Consider the following 23,016-nt stretch of genomic DNA (forward strand, 5'->3'; position numbering starts at 1 on the left):
TTAGCGGGGGTGTTGGACCACATAGAACCAACTGAGACAAGGCCCTTGGACACAACAAGCATCAGAAAGGAAGCTTCTTGCACTTCATTAGGAATTTGGGTCTTACACAATCTTTGGGGAAGTTTTCCTCTCCGCGTACATTCTGATAGTGTGATTTTGTAGGGGGCTTGTGGTTAATACAATCTCCCAAGAGTCTTTTGGCTGAAACTTTTCTCCTGTGTGATTTCCCAGAGCTTTAAAAGACCCGAGATTCCTGGAAGCTGGGTTCTGTTTCCTGTAACACGTTTCCTCTAACTAGTTCTAACTCCTCCATTACAGATGGCACCCCGCCAGTCTGCTCTACTTTGACTCCTAGTACTCTGACCCTAAAGGAGCATCTCCAACATACGTCAGTAAAATTGCTTTGGTTAACTGTTGCCTGGAGGAACCAAGGACTTGCAGGTACTCCACTGCCCCCAACGGGTTTCGTCCTCAAAGAAGGGGTCATAGCATATTTGTAAATAGGACTTACCAGCACCGATATATCTTCTGTAGTTTCTTTGTGCTTAGGATAAACAAAAAACATTACATTACTTTTAAACTTACATAAGATGTTTCCATATTTAAGATGACTAGAGTTATACTCCAGCAATCCATTCATCTTATTCCCTAACATTACCAAATATTCAATGAACACATAATATGGACAAAATATTTGTGTCCCCCTCAAATTTGAAGGTTGACATCCTAACCCCCAACATGATGGCATTAGGAAGTGGGGCCTTTAGGACATGATTGGGTTATGAGGTTGGAGCCCTCATGAGTGGGATTAGTGGCCTTACAAAAGTGATACCAGAGAACTCCCTTGTCCCTTCAACCATGTGAGGACACAGCAAGAAGGTGGCTGTCCATGAACCAGGACACCAAGTCTGCCAGCGCCTTGATCTTGGACCTCTCAGCCTCCAGAACTGTGAGAAATAAATTTCTGGCGTTCATAAGCCATCCTGTCCATGGTATTCTGTTATAGCAGCTCGAACGGACTAAGACATGTACCATGTGCCAAGGACATTATTGGTTGCAGACATACAGTAATGAGCATGATAAAAAAAATCACCACAGTTAAGGACTTCACACACTAGATCTTAAAAAAGAAAACCTAATTCTTTGAGTTACAAATGAAAGAAAAACTTAATACTCGAAACGATGGAACTTGCTGATGGCCAATGAAATCTTTCTACTTGTGTACGTATGTGGACTGCAAATACCATACCTAGTGCCAGAAGCCACCAATGTTAGGGATGTCTCTTTAAAAAGATGCCGACTATTTAAAAATGGCACTTTCTCCAACACTTACTAACTGCCTTAATTACATGGTTACTGTGTTGGTAGCTTAACATTCCTTGTTCTCACACAAACGGGCCTACAAACATTGTGGTCAGCCCTGATCCCATTAGAAACTAAGAACTTTTATGCTGAGGGTTTTGTTTATGCTGATATATTTGAATGCCATTTGGATATTTTGGGGTATATTGGATTGGTATATATATATATGGGGGTATATTTGGAGGCTGATTTTATTCAGAGGGTGAACCTATCACCTTTCTGACATACTAGATCTTTATCAAACCCCAGAATAAAATATACATTACTTTTTAAAAATTACCTGACATGATACTGTCTGTACAAAGCCCATAAAAACAATAAAAGTAACAGCAGTTGACTTGTTTTTCTTCTGTATTTCATCCTTTACTAAGAGGAAAAAGAAACAGATAAAAATAGATTAAATATAGTACAATGAATACAGAGTAAGCTGTGTTGAATTGTGACTCTCCATGACTTTAACTAGCTGATTTAATATATATTGGCTAGGAATTAAGGCACCTCTGGTCCTTGGATGTCTCTCTATGTGAAAATAGAGTTAAGCCTGCGGAGACACTTTTTATGGGAGCCAGCTGCCCGAAGCCAGGACATTAGCTTGTCTAAGCTGGCCTTGATGCAAGAGATGTTATAAACTTCATTTGTCTTTTCTAGAGTACACAAGGCTTTTCCTGCAGAAGAGAAAAATACAAATGCCACTTCCCAGCCTAACTCACAGAGCGTGGTGTCAGAGAAAAGAGAAAATTGAGAAAATACTTGGACTTCAAAGAGGTATGTAGTTATGAAGGAACTATCTTTAGTGAAATAGTATTATGAAGTTCATCATCCCAAGACAGATGATAGGACTGATAACAGCATAAAATAGATGCTCCTTCTCAAAAGTATTTGAACATAAAATTGATTCCAAGCATGGGCTAGAGGCTAAACTATAAAGTTTAGATTATTTGTACATTGACTTGATATTTTAGCCATCAAGTTTGTAAAGCTCCTTTGTGATATTTCGTCTATGCAATATGAAATTGTGTGCAGAGAAGGAGTTGCATGTGTCTCGATTCGGTTGAAATGAAGGACAAACTCTTACCTTTTGTTTCCCTAAGATCATATAGGACTTTTACACGGTTTCTTCCTTGGAGACTCAACACTTATGGCATGGTGGTTTGGGAAGACATGTGGAAAATCTCAAGTGGGCAGACAGTTTTCAAGCAGGACCTTCTGAGACCTTTGAAAATCATGAATCAGATACCCTGGTAGTGGTTCTTCGGCACTCCCCAGTTTGCCTGCTTATTATTTCAGTCTTCTGGAATGATGATGTCATCACATTCTCTTTTGATGATGAAAGAATTAGATACTTACAATCATAACAATTCATAAGCCAGTAGCTTCTCTTTGACATTACCAAGGGACTAGATTTTTCTCCCATTTAGGAAACAAACAAACGTAGGACCATTGAAGTTCTTTTCTTTACTTGAGGTTTTTTAAGCCTTCTACTACCTTTTTAATTGAAGTACAACTTACATAACGTAAAACACATGCAATTTAAGTGTACAGTTTATTGTGTTTTTTTACACATGTACATGTATATGTAAAAACTATTAATTAAGACACAGAACGTCTCCATGACCCCAGTATTTTTTTCTTGTGCCCCTTTGAGTCAGTACCGTCCCCCCGCCCAGGAAATCAGTGTTCTGATTTCTATGACTACAGCTGAGTTATTCCTGCTATGGAAGGTCATATAAATAGTGTTGTATGACAGGTACTCTGCATTTGGTTTTTTTCACTCACGGTTTTGCAACTCATGTATGTTGTGTGTATCTTATACATACCAAAAAGTTAATTCAAAACAAATTATAGATCGAACCGTACAAGCTAAAGCCACAAGCTTTTAGAGAAAAACATAGGAGGATATCTTTCTTTTTTTTTTTTTTTTTAATTTTTTTTTTTTCAACGTTAATTTATTTTTGGGACAGAGAGAGACAGAGCATGAATGGGGGAGGGGCAGAGAGAGAGGGAGACACAGAATCGGAAACAGGCTCCAGGCTCTGAGCCATCAGCCCAGAGCCCGACGCAGGGCTCGAACTCGCGGACCGCGTCCGACTGCGCCACCCAGGCGCCCCAGGAGGATATCTTTCTAACTTGGGGATAGATAAAGGTCTCTTAGGAGGTGACAGAAGACAATAACTAAAAAAATGATAAGTTATTACCTCATTATAATTAGAAGACTTTTGCTTGTCAAAAGACACCGTTAATAAATTAATAATGATCCATTACTACTCACAAATGGTTTATAGTAACCTAAATGATACACACCAATACATGATTCATTCAGGAAATAAAATCCGTATTAATGTTAGAAGGTTTGTTTGTTTGTTTGTTTATTGTTTTTTTTATTTAGAGAGGGAGAGAGAGTGTGAGCAGGGGAAGGGCAGAGAGGAGGGTAGGGGAGAGAGAATCCTAAGCTGTGCTGACAACACAGAGCCTAATGAGGGGCTTAAACCCATGAACCATGAGATCATGACCTGTACCAAAATCAAGAGTCAGCAGCTTAACAGACTGAGCCACCCAGGTGCCCCTAATGTTAGCAGTTTTCTGTTGATCTCCATTAATCCTAGAAAAAAAGGAGGGTGGTGAAGGATGATAACAAAATTAAATTAATACAGAATTAGAATGTTTTGACTCATAGGAAAGTAAATTATACAGTCCAATGCCCCCAGAGATGACAGTCATGAATTCTAGAAGGGAAAATAAAATAAAAATTAAATAAAACTATTTGAAGGCAAAAGAGATGGACCGAAACCAGGCTGCTCCTTGAAAGAAGGGAAATGTATTGGGTAAAGTTTACATTTATACAACTTTTCATTTTGAGGTTATCTCCCAATTTACACGGAAGTGGGTAGCTAGAACTCAGAGAAAGACTTGAGTCAGGATGAAACTGGTAGATGTCAAGGAGGCTGAAAAGTAATAAAGAAAATCCCAGAAAGAGGAACACAGAATGGAGAACCCCAAAATCTGCATAGAAACTCTGACTTAAATCCTGGATGACAACTAAACTGTCCATGAAGAGGAAAAACTACAGTTTCCCCAGGAAATAGCAACGTTGGAAATTGAGCAATTTCCACTTACGCCCCCTGCAGGATAAATGGAGTTTGGAATTTGAGTCCAGCCCAGGTAACTATCTGTCCACACAAGAATCAACACTCTTCAGAGGAAAATGAGAGAATCCCGAGTCTCTACGTGTCATCTATAATGTCAGGCATACATTTCGGAAAAGTTGATAGACATGCAAAGAAACAGAAATATGTGACCCATAGTGAAGAGAAAGAGATCCCAATATAACTCAGGTGTTAGAAATGGTAAACACAGGGGCTCCTGGGTGGCTCAGTCGGTTGAGCCTCCGACTTCGGCTCAGGTCATGATCTCACAGTCCGTGAGTTCGAGCCCCGCGTCGGGCTCTGTGCTGACAGCTCAGAGCCTGGAGCCTGTTTCCGATTCTGTGTCTCCCTCTCTCTCTGCCCCTCCCCTATTCATGCTCTGTCTCTCTCTGTCTCAAAGATAAACGTTAAAAAAAAAAAAAAAAAGAAATGGTAAACACAGACCTTAAAGCAACAATTATAAAAATTTTTGAGGATTTATTGGAAAACTTGCCTAAAACAAATGAACATACAGGAATTTCTCAGCAAAGAAATGGAAGCTATTTAAAAACAGACATTCTAGGGACACTTGGATGGCTCAGTCAGTTAAATGTCTGACTCTTGATTTCGGCTCAGGTCATGATCTCATGGTTTGTGGGATCAAGCCCCATGTCAGGCTCCCTGCTGTCAGCGCAGAACCCGCATGGAATCCTGTGTTCCCCCTCTCTCTCTGCCCCTCCCCTGCTCACACTCCCTCTCTCAAAAATTAATCAACATTTTAAAGAAATCTAAGAAAAATGGACATTCTAGAACTTTAAAAGTACCATATTTGAAATGAGGATGTCAGTGGATGGGTTTACAAATGGATTGTATACAGTAGAAGAAAAGGTCAGTGAAAGGAAAGACAGATCAATGTTAACCATCTGTGAAAAAGAGAGGAAGTGAAAATCCATTTACATTTACACTGCAATCAGAAGCCACCTTAGCCATCCACATGCAGAAATTTCCACACTCTCTCATTACGATAGTCTCTCCAAGAGGAGGGCCTTCTGGAGGAGGGAAAAAGAAGGGGAGCAGTGTCTGGTGGTTCAGCAAATAGGATGGCGAGGCATGAGCCGGCATAAGAATGTTCAAAACCTGTTTTAAAGCCCATCCACTTTCAGGAGGTGTTTGAGATGGCTTACTATTAAGAAGGTATAAACAGGGATACAACACAAGCATTTTTTTTAAGGCAACAGAAAAAGAAACATTTATTTAGTCACTTAGGTAGGTGTTTTCACATGACCTTGGGCGTCCTTGCCACTTCATCAGAATGAAGGTTTAACCTTCATGTAAGTACTGTAAGGAGGGACTTACTTCTATCATTTAGCTATTTGTTTTCTATATGCCTTGTGCCTTTTTTTTGTTCCTTATTTTCTGCATTACTGTCTTCTTTCATGTTTAGTTTATTTTTTGTGGTGAAGTGTTTAAATTCTTTTTGCATTTCCTTTTGTGTGTGTTCTGTGGCTATTTTCTTCATGGTTATTATGGGGATTACATTTCAATTCCTGAAGTTATAACACTCAAGTTAGAATTTATACCACCTTAACTTCAATAACATACCGAAACTGTTCCTGCACACCCCTGTCCCCACCTCTCTTGATTGTTGATGTCACAAAATTACATCTTTATACATGGTGTCTCCAAAAACCATAAACAAATAACTCTTTGAAATCCATTAGCCTCTTAAATTTTGCAGCAAACAAAATTTGGAGTTACAAACCAAAGTTATAATAATACTAGCCTTTAGACTAGTAATTTTTAAGACTCTATTAGTCTCTAAAGTAACATAGGAAACAGAAACTAGAGTTATACACTGTCATTACAATACTGGCTTTTATAATTGCCCATGTATTTTATTTTGTTTATTTTTTTATTTTTTTTAAGTTTATTTATTATTTATTTTGAGAAAGAGGGAGAGAGAGAGAGAGAGAGAAAGGGGGGGAAGGAGAGGGGCAAGAGAGAGAGGGCGAGAGAGAGAATCCCAAGTAGGCTCCACACTGTCAGTGCAGAGGTGATGTAGGACTCAAACCCACAAAGCATGAGATCATGACCTGAGCTGAAGTCAGATGCTTAACTTACTGAGCCACCCAGGCAACCCTATTTTTTATTTTTTTTAATGTATATATTTTTAATGTTTATTTATTTTTGAGAGAGAAGAGGGAGCACTAGCAGGGGAGGGGCAGAGAGAGAGGGGGGACAGAAGAACTGAAGAGGGCTCGGCACCGACAGTGGAGAGCCTGATGCGGGGCTCAAACTCACAAACTGAGAGATCATGACCTGAGCCGGAGTCAGATGCAACCAGCTGAGCCAACCAGGTGCCCTGCCTGTGTGTTTACTTTGATGCATATCTTTACTTTTCCATATAGCTTTGAGTTACTATCTAATGTCCTTTCATTTCACCCTGCAAGACTCTCTTCTGACTTTCAGTTTCTAATGAGAAATCTGCCAGTAATCTTATTGAAGATCGCTTGTATGTGATGAGTCATTTCTCTCTTGCTGTTTTCAAGATTCTCTTTATCTTTATCTTATTTTTCAAAAGTTTGATTATAATGTGTCTCAGTGTAGGGTCTTTTTCGGTTCGTCTTACTTGTAGTTGATTGAGCTTCGTGGATGTTTATATTCATCTCTTTCATCAAACTTGGGATGTTTTCATGCATTATTTCTTGACATATTCTCTCTTTCTCTTCTTCTGGGATGCCCCCAATGCATATGTTGCTCTGCTCAATGATGTCCCATGTTTCTTAGGCTCTGTTCACTTTTCTTCAATCTTTTTACTTTCCATTCCTCAAACTTGATATTTATTGTCCTGTCTTCAAGCTCACTGATTCTTCCTTTTGCCTGCTTAAATCTGCCTTTAAATCCCTCTGGTGAATATTTCATTTTAGTTATTGTCATTTTCAGCTCTAGGATTTCTTTTTGGTTGCTCTTTAGGCTTTCTCTCTCTTTATTTTACTTCCATTTTGTTCATACATCATTTTCTTGACTTCTCCCACATCTTCTTTTTATTCTCTGATCATCTTTGACAGTTGTCTTTGTCTACTATATTGGCCATCAGGCCTTTTTCAGGAACAATTTCTGTTTATTTTTTTCCTTTGAATGAGCCGTACTTTTCTTTTTCCTTGTATGCCTTGTGATTTTTTTCTTGAAAACTGACATTTAAATCTAATACTATGATACCTCTGGAAATTAGATTTTCCTCTTTCCCCAGTGTTAGCTGTTTTTTGTTATTGTTTTCACTTATTGTTTTTGCTTTTTTTTTTCTTTTTAATTATAGGCTGTCTCTGTGCCAAGGATCAGGATAAGTTGTAAATTTAACATCTTCTAGGTCTTTTCTGAGTATTTCCTTGGGTATGCATGGTCACTTACTAATTTTCCTGTATATGTAGTCTTTATCGAGTCTCCTAGTCTTTAGTATCTGGCTCCCCAAAGAGGAAAAGGGAAAAATGAGAAGAGCGAAAAGGAGTGCTGGCCCTTTAAATCCCCTGGCTGTCACTTCAGCTGAAGGGGGTGGGGCTGGCAACAATGCGGAAGAGGCAACAATAGATGCCCGCCTCTTTGTCTGCACCTCTGTGATCCTAAGCAGCAATTAGTGATCAGAGCCCATTCTGGCTCCCATAAGCTGCCAGGAACATGTGCACAACTGCCTGCCACATGGCTGGGGGTGGAGAATAGGTGGCCGCTACTGTGCTAAGAGCTGAAATTGACCAAAATTAATCTTAATCTACCATCCAAGCCCTCCCTTGGAAGTTGCAAGCTTTCAATAGACTCCAGAGTTCCAAAATGGTTACGTCAGACACATTCTGCCAGTGCAATTATTGTCTAGGTGGGAGACAGATTCCTGGTGTTTCCTATTCCACCATGTTCTCAGAATCATCTTTACCTGGGAAGTTTTTAGAAGTCCTAACACCCATCCAATTGAATCAGAATTTTGGGGGTTGGAACCAGGCATCAATATTAGTTCTCCAGGTAATTCCAGGATGCAGCCAGGTTTGAGAACCAGGGCTTTATACTCCCTACAGCCACGAGAGTGGCATAACTCCTATGGGCTATTTTGGATTTTGAAATCAGGTGCCCTGTGCATGAGGATATCCAGCTGCCTTGCATTTGCCTGATAATATAAAAGCAGTAACCTTCAGTGAGATCCGGGACAAGAGAAAGTTCTCCAGCTGGTCCAGCTTGCGGGCCAGTTGCCCTGCTACTGAACTCTTAGGGCCAATCCTATCTTACATAGTTCAAAGAATCTGTAGAATGGGATGATGGATGAAGACTGTGAACCCTTGATGGAAAACTTAGAGCAGAGGCCCATTGAATTCCAAGGTGAGGAAATGCCTCTGGAGCATATAACCATCATGTTCTTCTTTTAAACGGTGTTGCTATAATTTTTCCTTTTTCCTTCATTGTGATTCACCACTGACTCTAGTGTGTGTGGGTGTGAGCTATGTTTACCCCTTATTTTACAGATTGCTGATAGTCCGATGGGTTCTCTAGGGAACCAAAGGGGGGAAATAGTTATGACCTGGGGTCCGTAGACTCTGAGAAGCCCGGCCTTCTGATGTTATCTGTGGATTCTGTGGTCTGGTATTAGGAGAGGGGACTGTGCTCAGGTGGTACATAACATTTTTGGATCACGGTAGCAGGGAATGTTTTAGGTATTTTAGATGCCTATTTTAGAAGTGATTGACAGCTAGACAGCTGTAAGTGGAATGTGGGAGACACTCGGAGAGGCACCAGCCAGCTCACAACAATATGTCCTTCGAACTGCCCTGCGGTGTGATCCACAGCCGCTGGGAGCAGGGTCGATGCTGTGCTGTTTGGATTTTCTTTTCCAGGAATTTAAAGGTTGGGTTTTTTTAAATGTTTTATTTATTTTTGAGAGAGAAAGCACCAGTGGGGGGAGGGGCAAAGAAAGGGGGGGACAGAGGATCCAAAACAGGCTCTGCACTGACAGCAGTGAGCCCCATGCAGGGATCGAACCCACGAACCTCGTGATCATGACCCAAGCTGAAGTCGGACGCTCAACCGACTGAGCCACCCAGGTGCTCCAGGAATTTAAAGTTTTGAAGGAAGAAACCCTGAGTCTGGAAATAGTGGGGGGCCAAGCTATGCTGACAGACCCCTAGGGAAAGTTCACAAGTTTTAGCTGTTGAAGCTCTTCGAACTTCCCTGGCTCTTGCTCATGGCCCGGGTATAGTGATGGGCCGGGAAATTTTTATACAACCAACTCCTAAAAAAGAAAAATGGAAGAGGAAGCAAAGGAAACAAGAAGCCTGCAATGTTTGTTGACCCCCATGGTGTAAACACGCCCACTGGGGCCCATATCAAGCTCCCACGGTGAGGTCACCACACAGGGAGTTGGGGGGCAAGGAGGTATGCTACGGTGGCCAACTCTTTCTTGTATTCAGTGGAACTTTCCCTACCAAAAAATAACCTCCCCCAAATCTCCCTTTCAGATTTAGACAGCTCAGGGGGATGTCTGTTCCTTGCAATAAAAATACTTTTCCCTAAAATACCTAGCTAGCATAACCACGTTTCATTCTGAACAGTTAGTCAATTCACTCAAAGTATCTTCTGATTTTGGCTGGTTTTTCACAGGCACATTCTTTAGATGTTTTTAGCTATTTTCATTTATTCATATCTTTTTCTACAATTGTGCAGTCTTCACCATATCTAGAGAGGAATGTGGGTTTTTTTTTTTGAAAGTTTATTTATTTATTTTGAAAGAGAACGTGAGCAGAGAAGGGACAGAGAAAGAGGGAGAAAGAGAATCCCAAACAGGCTCCACGGAGCCCACTGCAGGGCTAGATGTGGGGCTCCATACGGGGCTTGATCCCATAACCCTGGGATCATGACCTGAGCCAAGATTTGGATTTGGAAGCTCAACTGACTGAGCCAGCCAGGCGCCCTAGAATGTTTTTAATGGCTACAGTGGCTTAGGCTAAGTGTTAACTTTGGAAATTCCTGCCCTCCAGTGTCCAGTATACAAAACTACTTCTGTCTTAGCTGTGGAATGTTACAGGAGTAAGAAGAGGTGAGTTCGAGGCTCTTGACACCCATCAGGGACTATTCCTAGGGTATAGGCCATTAGGTATTGTGCATATTGACTCCCCAGTGTTTCTTAGTTAATGAAGTCCAAAGGAAATTTTACACCATGGTTTCTCAACTTTGTCACTATTGACATTTTGAACCAGATAATTATTGGGTGTGTGTGCAGGGGGCGGGGGGCTGTCCTGTGCATTGTAGGAGGTTTAGCAACATCCCTGGCCTCTACCCACTAAATATGAATTGCATCCCCAGCCCCCAAGTTAACCAACGATATCTTGGACATTGCCAAACATCCCTGGGGTCAGGGCAGGGGGGATGGTGGTCCTGTAAAATGATCCTGGTTTCTGGCTGAGCGGTGCCTGAGTGACTCGGTAGGTTAAGCATCTGACTTTGGCTCAGGTCATGATCTCGCTGTTCGTGAGTTCAGGCCCCATGTTGGGCTCTGTGTTGATAGCTCAAAGCCTGGAGCCTGCTTCCAATTCTGTGTCTAGCTTCTCTCTCTGCCTCTCCCCTGCTTGTACTCTGTCTCTCCAAAATAAATAGACATTAAAAAATAAAATAAAATAAAATAAAATAAAATAAAATAAAATAAAATCATCTTGGTTGAGAACCACTGCTCCGCATTGATGAACCCAATTTAACCCAGCAGCACTGAACTTAAGCAGCACTGAACCTAGCAGGTTATGGCCCCAGGTTAGAGCCCGAAGCACAGGTCCCCATACTGTGTACGACATACAGGATGGAAAGTTCCAGGTGCCAGATGTGAAAGCATCTGCTTTGTGGTAGGACATAGAGTCTACAATCAAAATTTAAAATTTTTAAATTAAAAACAATCATTTCTTATTAGGCATGATGGGAGTGGGTGTGATGATTCATTCATTCATTCATTCATTTAGTAGCTATGCATTAAGTGATGTCTCTGAGGTAGGTGATGTAATAAGGGCTGGAACTGATGCAAAGGCAAACTATGGACCTGCTTTAAGCAGCTAACAATTCTAGAAGGGTTCAACGGGGATATCTTCAGTTACAAGAGAAAGCCCATTTCCATCTGACTTAATAATGGGACTCACACATTTGAAAAGCCCACAAGCAGTGCAGGCTTCAGGTAAGGCTGGAGCCAGGGACTCAGGTTGTCATCAAGGACTGCATTTCCTTCAGCGTCCCTGTTTCTCGTGTCCTATTGTCCATTTCATCCTAACTCTGACCTCCCTGTGGTCAAGCTCCCAATACAACGTGTGTCCTCATTTCCCAAGAGAACCTGAGATTTGCTTTCATTGGACCAATTGCGGTCACCTGCCCACCACTGAATCAGCCACTGCCACCAAGGGCATGGGAAGTGCTGATCGGCTTAGTCTGGATCCTTTGCTCCATAGAAATCATGGAGACTCCATAAAGGAGCCCAGGCATCGCTGGGAGGGGAGAAAGAGAGCCACAGATGCTACACAGATGTGGAGTCCTCATCCAGCCAAAGTGCTCACATGTTCTTTACCACTTTCCACGCAGGCTCTGCCAGGTGATTTCGTCCAGTACCAAGGCCCCGGCACCATTTGTGTGGGTCTCCGAGAAGGTCTCCTGGTAGTCCTCTGTGCTTCACATCTGCTGCTCTTCCCCCTGGAACCCATTCCGTCTCCACTCCTCAGTCACCCCCTTCTCTTCTCTCAAAGCTCAGTTCAGAGTCAGCCCCTCTGACGCAGTCTCCTCCTCCCTTTCTCCATGCTTCCCTGGGCCCTGTATTGCTCATGTATCATTTGTCTGCTTCTCCAGCTTGGCTCTATGATGGCTTTAGACCTACATTCTAAGAGTTTTTGGTCTACTAAATTCTCTCTTGAATGCCTCATAAAGGAATTAAGAGCTTTTGGTGGTGATTCCTTTGGTGTCCTCCAGTTTCAAAAACAAGATGGTTAAAATGTGTGTGTGTGTGTGTGTACGTGTGTGTGTGTGTGCATACGTTTGCATGCACATACATGAAAGAGAGAGTGAGGGAAGCAGATGGGAGCTGTGGAAAGAGCAAAGGCTTTAGACAGTCCTGGGTTTGAATCCTAGTCTGTGCCCTTACAGATCTGAGGCTTTGACAGCTGGATCCTCACTTAACTCTGCTTTCTCTCCTTAAAAAGTATGCATCGCATGTTATGCATTCACTTTCTATGAGGCTTCACCCCTGTTGGTTTGCTATTGCGCCTATGTTCATTTATGCGTATTCATTTATGTAAGGTACATTTAACAAATAGTGCACTTAATAAATACTTGTTAACTGTAAGTGTTGCCATAACTATGATTCCCTTATCAGTAAATCACATGGTGACTTTGGCTGGGAGACATCAAAGATGGTGTCATTCCAAGGATAAGAGAAGTGAGGCCCTTCAGGGCTTGAAGAAACCTGTCCCCTTCCAGCTGCATGGGACCCCCAGGTTAGAGAAGGAGTGGAAGGAGGAGGCATGGCTGTCCCTTCCACATGCCCCCTCTGCCCAATCATGCCCTCCAAGGCACTGCCTTGGCACAACAGCTCAGTGTGTGTCCACAGGGATTGCATCAGCCCTGCATGCACAAAGTAAAGATAAGAATTATCACAGGGGCCCCTGGGTGGCTCAGTTGGTTAAGCATCCAACTTGATTTCAGCTCAGGCCTGATCTCACAGTTCGTAAGTTTGAGCCCTGCTTTGGGCTCTGCGCTGCCTGTACGGAGTCTATTGGGAATTCTCTCTCTCCTTCACTGCCCCTTCCCTGCTAGTTCTCTCTCTCTCTCTCTCAAAATAAAATTTAAAAAGAAAAATGTTTTATTTTTTAAAGAGAATGATCACAGTCTTTTATTTATTTTTTATATGATCCATTTTAAATAATTTAATGCATTTGGGGAGGTTTCATGCAGAAAAAGTGGGAAATAGTACAACAGGCTTGGGGACACAGTTTTTATTTAAAAAAAATTTTTAATGTTTATTTATTTTTGAGAGAGAGGGAGAGAGAGAGAGCAAGTGGGGGAGGGGCAGAGAGAGAGGGAGACACGGAATCCGAAGCAGGCTCCAGGCTCTGAGCTGCCAGCACAGAGCCTGACGCGGGGCTCGAACCCACGAACCACCAGATCATGACCTGAGCAGAAGTTGGATGCTTAACCGACTGAGCCACCCGGGTGCCCCTTACACACCTAATTTTTAAAATATTCTTATGGAAAAATGCCCCTTTATAAGATACTTCTATAAAGTTGCATCTTCCGGGACGTCTGAGTGGCTCAGTCGGTTAGGCTGCTATTGATTTCGGCTCAGGTCATGGTCTCATGGTTCGTAGGTTCGAGCCCCGAGTTGGGGTCTGGTGCTGACAGCGTGAAGCCTGCTTGGGATTCTCTCTCTCTCCCCTTCTCTCTCTGTTCCTCCCCCACTTGTGCTCTCTCTCTCAAAATAAATAAACTAAAAAACAAATAAAGTTGCATTTTCCTTGATATGAAACACACGCAGCCCTTCGTATGTGTATGTTAACACATTTATCCTTGCCAGCTTCTCTGGTTTGAGCTTCAGCTCAGTCATTTGCTAGCTGGGTGGCTAACCTTGCTGAATATCACTCTGCTTATCTATAAAATGAAAATAATTCTCTCCAATGAGGGAATGATGCCCTGTTGTATATCCAGTGTGCCACACTACATCAGTCTGGTCGGTTTTCATCTTTCCATTTATTACAAATACACCCGCCCTGACTTTGCTGGAGATCCAGCCTTTTTCCAGAGCCTCCTTGGCCACATATATTCCCCAGAGGTCAGGACTAATAATCCCCAGATGTAGTTAGGACATTGTTTTCTCCCTCTGTGCTGGCGCCCCACCCTGGGGTTGAGGGGCAAGCCTTTTTCTTTCTGGTTCCTCCACTGGCAGTTAATTATTTCAATGCACCACTTTGGAAAGTTCTCCATAAGCACGTATTGTTTTGAAAGCTTGGGACTCTCAACCATGTTCTATCTTTGCAATAGTGAACACATTTTTAAGAGGACATCAGGACTTTTTGGAGTCTAAGAATTTAAAATGTTACAACTGACGATCCTGAACATCTTTGGGAGAAAATGCACAATCCATGACCAGACGAGGATCTATTGAGAAAATAATTTATTCAATTGTGAATTGTGAATTTTATTTTTTTTTTTAATGTTTAAGAATAACTATCAATGAGATCTGGAGTTTGTTTGGGGATTTAAATTTAAATGAGTAAAAAAAATATCCAGATTCCCTCAAAAGTAAACATCAACCCTCTTCCCTAATCTTTTAAGAGAGATCATTTCTTTGGTTTAGGATTTAAATGCTTAACTGTCTCTACTCCAGAATGGATGGATCCCAGGAAAGGTCAGTTCTGGAGAGGCAGCGTCCTGACATGAAGTCTCCGTTTTCTTTTACAAAGCCCATTTCTTCAGAATTTTTGTTGTTGTTGTCGTTGTTGGTTTTGCTTCATTTTGCTGGGTTGTGAGATTTTCTGGCACGGATTGAAGAGTAGGAGGCACAGTGACATGGTAGAAAAAAAATGTAGGTTTCACTGTATCAAATAAGCCCATTGTGCTGAACACCAAGTGCGGTGGCTCTTCGAATAAATCACTTAAAAGTGGAAACAAATGACCAAAACTGGAACACGAGCAAACTATAAATACACCTGCATATGTAAATGCTGCCTCCTAACTCCTGTACATCGAATTGCTCAACTTGAAGTAATGCGTAGGATTCCATAGCTTCTCTTAGAGAAGGGAATTGTATGTTAAGCTGTTCATTCATGAGGACTGGGTCTCTCACCGCCATCCCCTCTGCTTTCGATATAAAATCAATTAGCCATTTTATTAAACGTATCTGGTTGTCACACTTCAGTAGTGCAGACAGGGCAGGGGAAAACGAAAAGTTACTTGACCCGGGGGCTTTCCAAACTCCTTGATGTCGGCCCTCCAGGTTGGGGCGTGAAGGGCTGCGGGGACCCTGAGGGTTAGAGCAGGTGGCAGCAGGGCATGTTGATGACTTATTGTCATGAAGCCCGGGTTTGGGAAATGTAACTCCTTGCAAGCCTCTTCAGTCCACTGCGGGCCGTTGCCTTCTCTGACACCATCCACTTCTCCGGCCAAGGAACTGAAGACCGGAGTCTGGAGGACTGAATGCGCCTTGGGCAAAACAAGAAACATCCTCCACTCAAGTCCCCGCAGTGCTGGCCGTCGTGGGTCTGAGGAAGCCAGAGACTACCCACCCTGCCCCCCACTCAGCGCCCAGATCCATGCTGTGTTTAAGGACCAGCCCCGTGCCCTGGGCCCCTCCCAGGTGGCCCACAGATATCAGCCTCCTCTTTTTCCACTCTCTTTGCTTTTCCATGGCAAACTCAACTCTGAGTCTGTTTTCACTCCATGCTGAGCAACCACTGGCTCATTCAGATTCCCCGTGACTCCAAACACGCGCCACCATGATCTCCCTTGGGAATCTCCACCAGGAAGATTCTGCACGGGAGCCAAACAACATTTTCCCGATGGGAAAAGAACATGGGTGGCAAATGGCCTGAAGCAGTCTGCCAGTGAAACCATGTGAGGATTGCCAAGGTGGACCGTGCCCTTACTCAGAGTTCTTCTGTCGCCAAGCAACTCGATGATGCTTGGGACTCAGCAGAGGCACTGAAGTCAAGGGGATGACCCCCTCCCCCCACAATCGTATCTTGCTGCCAAACACTTCCCTTAGCACCCTTTTCTCCAGTACATTATCTGGCACATGTAGAGTGTTTCTGGCTTTTTCTTTGCCTGTGTCAATTTTTTGGTGAGCGTTTGGTCCAGTTGATAGTATTTCCCCCAAACCCAGAAGAGATCAGAAATCACTGGGAATTTACATCTGATTCCTGTAGGTTTCATCCTCCCATAATGCAAGGTTCAAAGTTACCAGGAAGAAGAGAAGTTGGCATTTTGTTAGTATTGTTTAAAAGTTAAAATTAAGTGTTACTTTTCTGAGGAAGTAGCCAGAATACTACTCTCTCAAATTCAGAAACCTACTGGCACAATTTAAAATCAGATATTATTTCTAACCAAATTATACTCTTTCGTCTGCCAAGATATCTTGACAATCTTAATATCTGAAGGCAAGCCTATATGATAATCCCAACAATATTCTGGGGATAAAATTTTAGTGGGTTTGTTGAGAAGGAAATACTTATTTAGGTGGCTTTCATCATGCCACTCGGCTTCTATGTCATTTTTCTTGTCCTGGAGAATTCCCTTGAAGCACTCCTGGGTGATGTTTAGGACCTGAGTGGGCGTTCCTCCAAAAATGGCAGCGTGGTAATAAAAATCTCCCTCACCGAACGGAATGTATGCTGCAGATTCCTTCCGCCTCTCATAGGTAAACTCGTCGGGATCTGCCTTGTACCACCAGGCCTGTAGCTGAGCCACCGACTGGCCCAGGGTCTCCACTCCAAAGCTATCTTGGAAGACCTGGTCCACGTCCATGCAGAAGAGGAAGTCCACCTCATGCTGGATGTGGGCCACAATGTGCTCCCCGATGATCTTCATGCGCATCATGCTGATGTCCTGCCACCTCTTCTCAGGCTTGATCTCAAACACTTTGAAGGAACGCAGAGGACCCAGCTCTATCAAGGGCATCTTGGAGACATCGTCCACCATGATGTAAAATATGACTTTGTGGCCAACCATGAAGTACCTATTAGCAGATATTAAGAACTCCTCCAAGTAATGCTCAATGTATCTGAAACAAAGGAGAAGGGGACAAATTTAACCACTGGGATTTGTGCAGGAGGCTGCGTGCTGTTCTAATCATCTTTTTGTTTTGTTTTGTTTTGTTTTGCAGTTTAGGGGAGGCATAGTTTCCCCTCTCCCAGACATGTGTTTTCCACATCTGATAGTGTAACATTCCTGGCTGCCTTCCACCATTCATTCACTCCACTTTGGGGAAGAGGAGTGACTTACCTGCTGATTTTGGAAGAGTGACAGGGCCTCTGCAGCCCTGCCCCCACCACTCTGCCTCTTGGAAATGGCCACCAGCCAGGTGGGGAGAGTCTGTGCTCCGAACAGTTCGGGGCCTTAAAGTGAGCCCCAGTGAGACAGGCCCTACTCCACATCTGGAAGCCTGGGTACCTAATCTTTCGGATCCCGTGATTCAGTAGCAGGAGACCTAGGGTCTGCAACTAGAAGCCACTTTCTCCAGCACCAGCTTTAACTGTGATAAAGGTGATGCTCACTATCATCTACCTTATTTAGCCTTTTGTCTTGTTTATCAGTTGGGCCGGACTGAGGGCAGGCAAAGTGGGTGCTAGTTATTTTCCCCCAGCTTTACTGAGATAGAATTGACATAGAGCAACGTGGGAGTGTCGGGCGTCCAAAGTGTTGATCTGACATGCTTACATATTACGCAATGATTACCACTATAGCCTTAGCTGATACCTCCATCGTGTCACATAACTACCGTCTCTTTTTTGTGGTGAGAACATTGGAGGTCTATTCTCTTAACAACTTTCAAGTGTATAATACGGTTTTATTAGCTATAATCACCAGGATGTACACCAGATCCCTCGAACTTACTCATCTCATAACTGGAAATTTGTGTATCCTCTGCCCAACAGCAGGGGACACAACTTCTCCCTCAAACTATACCCAACGTTGCTCCTGCCCTACCAGATGCAAGAGTGACATCTGGGTCCTTTGGGGATGTATTAAGCCTAACCATCCCCATTCTTATATCCTCCTCTGGGACCCAGAGAATGGGTTATGGGACGGGGATATCCCTCTATATTACATATTCACCCCGTGAGCCTCCCACTGCTCACCCCAAACGCCAATCCACTGTTAAGACACCACCATCGTAAGACTCATCCAAACACCAGAGCAAACAACCCCTGACTTAAGCTTGGTTTAACTATCTTTTCCTTGTTTTTCACAATACATTTTATTTCTTGGAGCATTTTTAGGTTCACAGCAACACTGAGCTGAAAGCACAGAAAGTTCCCATGTACCTTCCCTGCCCCCCCCTCCAGGGCTTCCCCCCCACTATCAATATCTAGCATCAGGGTGATACGTGCCTTGCAATCCATGAGCCTACACTGACATGTCCTTATCACCTCCTGGTTTACACTAAGATCCACTCTTGGTGTTGTACATTCCATGGATTTGGACAAATGTACAGTGCCATGTATCCGTCACTGTGTATGGTATTATATGGAGTATTTTCACTGCCCTAAACATCCTGTGTGCTGCCTGTTCATCCACCCCCGGCAACTACTGATCTTTCACTGTCTCCAGAGTGTTGCCTTTTCCAGAATGTCACAGAGTTGGAACCATACAGTATACAGCCCCTTTAGATTGGTTTCTGTCACTAAGTAACACGCATTCAAGGTTCCTTCATATCTTTGCCTGGCTTGATAGCTTATTTCTTTTTAGCACTGATAATATTCTAGATGTTACAGTTTATTTATCCACTCACCTACCGAAGGACGTCTTGGTGGCCTGCAAGTTTTGGCCATTAGGAATAAAGCTGCCGTAAACATCTGTGTATAGGGTTGTTTTGTAGACATAAGTTTCCAACTCCTTTGGCTGAACACCAAGGAGGGCCCTTGCTGGACTGCGTGGTACCGTTAATGTTGAGTTTTGTAAGAATCTGCCAAACCATCTTCCAAATGGTTGCACCGTTTTACGTTCCTACCAGTAATGAATGAGCGTCTCTGTCGCTCCACACCCTTGCCAGCATTTGGCATTGTCAGTGTTTTGGATTTGGGCCATTCTAATGGGTGGGTGGCGATGTTTTAGCTATGTATGTATTCATTCAAGACACATCGTGTTGGTGTCTCCCGCGACCCAGGCTACACAGTAGTAGTCAGACAGCTTAATGCGACTCATGCAGACCCCAGACTCAGGCCCAGCTCAGTGAATGTGGACTGACTTTAATTTGCTGATCATGCCAGCAGCCAATCAAGATGTTTTGTGAGCCATTATAACCGGCACTCTGTTTTGCTTTTTGGTTGCTGCCTGGATTTCCTTTCTTTACTACCAAAATAAAGTGTGCTTTTAATGCCGCCCTCTAGAAGCCCGAGAGTTTACGGTACTGATTCATTTAAATGGAAAGAAGAGATCTGAGCAGTACAAACAGGGAGTTTAACACGGCTCTGTGGCCGGTTGCCAGGAAATTCTTGGGCACTCTGGAACTTTAAGAAAAATCTATTGTGTTCTGAAGCTTCGGAGACAATCCAGGGGCAAGGGAGGGAGCCCCTGGAGGTTTAACATTGTTTAGGGATTAAAACACTGCTGTTGGCTTCCTGCATTGTTATTTGAAAACAAACCAAACATCACACCTCCTAAAAGTCCAGATCCACTCTTGTGAGGATTTATTGCTGCTAAGCACCTCTCATGCCTCACAGCCGAGAGCATAGGGCTTTCCCCAGGATACGGGATTTACAAATAGGGCTTTCTCCAGGATATGCGATTTACGGCTTGGTTCTGCAGAGTCGCAAACTGGACGGTGAAGCCATTGTGGAGTGTTCTGTGCTTTTTGGGAACACCCACATCGAATCCCTCTACGACATTCGTGTCACGGGCTTAGGTGAGCTGAGTATCGCCTCCTGACTCAGAACGGTACAGAGTCTCCCGAGGAAAATGTCAAAACGCCAGAGTCAGCTGTCTCTATTAGAGATGCCGCCCAGGTGACTAACCAGGTCACCGTACCTGATTAGTATTGCAACAGCAGTGGCTTCTGGCCTCTGGGTTGGAGGTCTCAGGAGCTTCACGGAGCTCTCCTTCAGGCCCTACAGTGGGCAGAGCCCAAGCTCAGATCAGCCGAGGCCTTTGACACTCTTTGTACAGGCCGAGGGATCAACTTCCCGTGTGGTTTTCAGGAGAGGAACCGGAGGAAAGGCTCACAGCGGGGGTTGGGGAAGAGGCAAATCGAACTCTTGCTTTTGTTTGGGGGAAACAAACCCACAGAAACTCTCCAAGAGAGCAAAACGGGTTACATTTTAAAACTAATATTACGGCTACTAATTTCGAGTAAGAATGATTGCAGCTTTGGAAGGGGGGTTCTAAACGAGGAAATGGAATCTGAATCAGGAACCTCCCCAACGTCTAGAAGAGGAAGTTCTGGCTGGCTGAATCTCTGGGAGCCAAGGAAGGCCCGAGGAACCCAAGGAAGAGCGGTCAGCCATGTTCCAACGTGGAGAACCACCCCTCTTGGGTCAGTCTGGATCCAGAGCTTGCTGTAAATCCTCCAGTCCTCGGTCCTGGTCTGGAGAGTGTAGGGCAAAGAGTGACACGTGTTTGGGCCCACAGCTGCCATTTTTGGAACTTCCAGAGGAAGCCATGGAGGTCAGGAAGGAGGTTGTTGTGGGTGGACTGCGGACTCTAGGCTCGGCGGGTGTAGCAGACATTTTTACCTGCAACCCGAGACCCTCACTTTGAGGTGGGAAGGAGTCGACTCACCTACTATTGTTTTGCTTTGTCAGCCTTTTGGGGGCCTCGGCAGAAACAAGACTAAAACGGTCCTGTTCTAACATTCTCCTATTTAATAATTCAGACAAGGCAGGAAGCGCTCCGTAAGCCCAGGGGGCCCCTCACAAACATCCGGACAATGAAACAAGAAAAGACGGAGGTCGACTTTATTAGGGACACTTACCTTCCGACAGCAAAGACCGTTAGACCCACGGTAATTTTCTGTCTGGCGTAATAATTTTCTAAGATGGCTTTGTTGTAAGTGCCTTCCCACACGACCGGCGCCTTCCATTCGGTCACCGTCACAACATCGGGACGTTTCCTGGTGACAAAACATAGGGCCCCATGAGGCAGGACAGCTTCCCTAAGGTGGGGCAGAGGCTGTCCAAGGAAAAACTGGGGTCAGCTATGATATGCTGAGATTGTCCCTGGATCTGGACTGAGCCCCAGGCAGTTGGCTGGGTGGTGGGACATTTGCAGGGGCAGCATCTTCTGAGTGAGGGACAGGAGGCTCTCAGGTGCCTTTGAGGGCTGTCTTGGGGCCCTTATGGGGGGATCTTACCGGTATCTCTCATTCCCTCTGTCCTCTTGCTGCTTTCCTAGCCCTCTTCTTCCTTCTGGATCCCTTCTGCTATCTCCTGGCCCCTTTCTAAACTGCCTGTGGCATCTTTGGGTGTCATTTATCCCTGTGGGTGCCACCTGCACCTAAGGAGGTCCTAATTCTTGACTCGGGAGAACGGCAGAGTGACACTGGAGCCAAAAGAGAGCCATCTAGTCTAATCTGCCTTTTGCCGGAAAGGGATTTCTGGGTAAAAACTTGGTGATAGGCCAGAAAGGGCCCCAGATTGAAGGGGATTCCGGTGTTATCATTCGTTTTACAAACAAGGAGTCAGAGTCACCCCGAATAGAAGGGATTCAACAGAGGGCCCCCAAGGCCAAGGCCAGAACATGGGGCTCTAGCACAGACCCTCTGCTCAGACCACATTGCCTCTTTGGTAGGAGAGCGGGGTGGGGGTGGGGGGGGAAGGAGAGGCATGTTTTCTGCACTCAGAATGCTTGCAAGGGACTTGGCAAAGCCAATAAAAAAACACAGGAAGCAACACAAGAGCATCAGCAAACTGACCGACTGCAGAGGGTAGACACGCGGAAAGGCTGAGTAGCCGCTGGGGCTCAGCGGGAGGGGGTGACACAGACTCAGCTCTGACCCCCATTTGCTCAGGAAGTGGCTGCATTTCCCCTGCTGGGAGGCAGAGACTGCAACACAGTCATGAGACTCAATCCCCAGTGCGAACGGCCCGTCCCGCCTGTCCCCGTTAGGCATTTGCTTATACTTCATCCACCGAGGGGAGATGGCCAGTGACTGGGGCAAAGTCCTGCTGGTCCCTGCTGGGTCCCTGCTGGCAGCATGCATGTGGCCCTGGCGAGGCTGTCGGGGAGATGTCAGCAAATCGATGGAGCGATGAGAACTCCCCCCACCCCGCCCGCCCCAGTCCTGCACATCAGTGGGGGGAGGGTTTGCACAAAACTGCTCCTATCGCCTCAGCAAAGCTGGGGTTTCCACAGTGAGGTTGGGCAAGGCTGGGTCGACCCCCATCTGGCCCCAGCCCCGGCCCCAGAGTGGAAAAGAGCCTCGGGAAACTCATCCTCCCGTCCATCTGTCACCAAGCTCTTCGCTCTAATTCTTGAGATGATAATCCCTCCCTTCTGGAGCCCGTGCCCCGCTTCCGGCCTCCTCCCTCCTCCTGCACAGCTGAATCGCCCCCAGAGGTGGGAGGGGGGCGCTCCGAGGCTGCTGTCCCGGCCCTCCCCCATCTGTCTGCAGTCTCAGCTCGGCCCTCGCACCCCACGTGTGCTGGCTGCACAGAGAACAGCTGCTCTTGGTTTCCTTCAGTCGTGAAATGAAAGCACCTTCACCTACACTTTCTCGTTTAGTGCTTGCAACGGTCCTGCCACATATGTCCATTGTGCAGGTAAGAAAACCAAGGCTGGTCCAAGGTCACACAGCTGGCTGCCGCTGATGGTAACTAAGATCTGCTGA

General features: G+C 44.6%; 1 protein-coding gene across 4 annotated transcripts in view; it reads right to left on the reverse strand.

Annotated features, from left to right (window-relative positions):
- Nucleotides 1-14,632: 14,632 nt before the first annotated feature.
- GGTA1 (glycoprotein alpha-galactosyltransferase 1 (inactive)) overlaps nucleotides 14,633-23,016 on the reverse strand; it is a 57,113-nt gene continuing 48,729 nt past the window's right edge. For all 4 annotated transcript variants that reach the window (XM_047068950.1, XM_047068942.1, XM_047068933.1 and 1 more), the window contains 2 exons: nucleotides 21,163-21,300; nucleotides 14,633-17,253 (listed from right to left, as the gene is read on the reverse strand). In XM_047068950.1, the coding sequence (XP_046924906.1) occupies nucleotides 16,560-17,253; nucleotides 21,163-21,300 (832 nt within the window). In that variant the 3' untranslated portion in view covers nucleotides 14,633-16,559. The remainder of the gene's footprint in view (nucleotides 17,254-21,162; nucleotides 21,301-23,016) is intronic.

The sequence above is a fragment of the Lynx rufus genome, unplaced genomic scaffold (assembly GCF_022079265.1).
Source record: "Lynx rufus isolate CCGP_SWC_20201006 ecotype Redwood Valley unplaced genomic scaffold, mLynRuf1.p SCAF_10, whole genome shotgun sequence".
Taxonomy (NCBI): domain Eukaryota; kingdom Metazoa; phylum Chordata; class Mammalia; order Carnivora; family Felidae; genus Lynx; species Lynx rufus.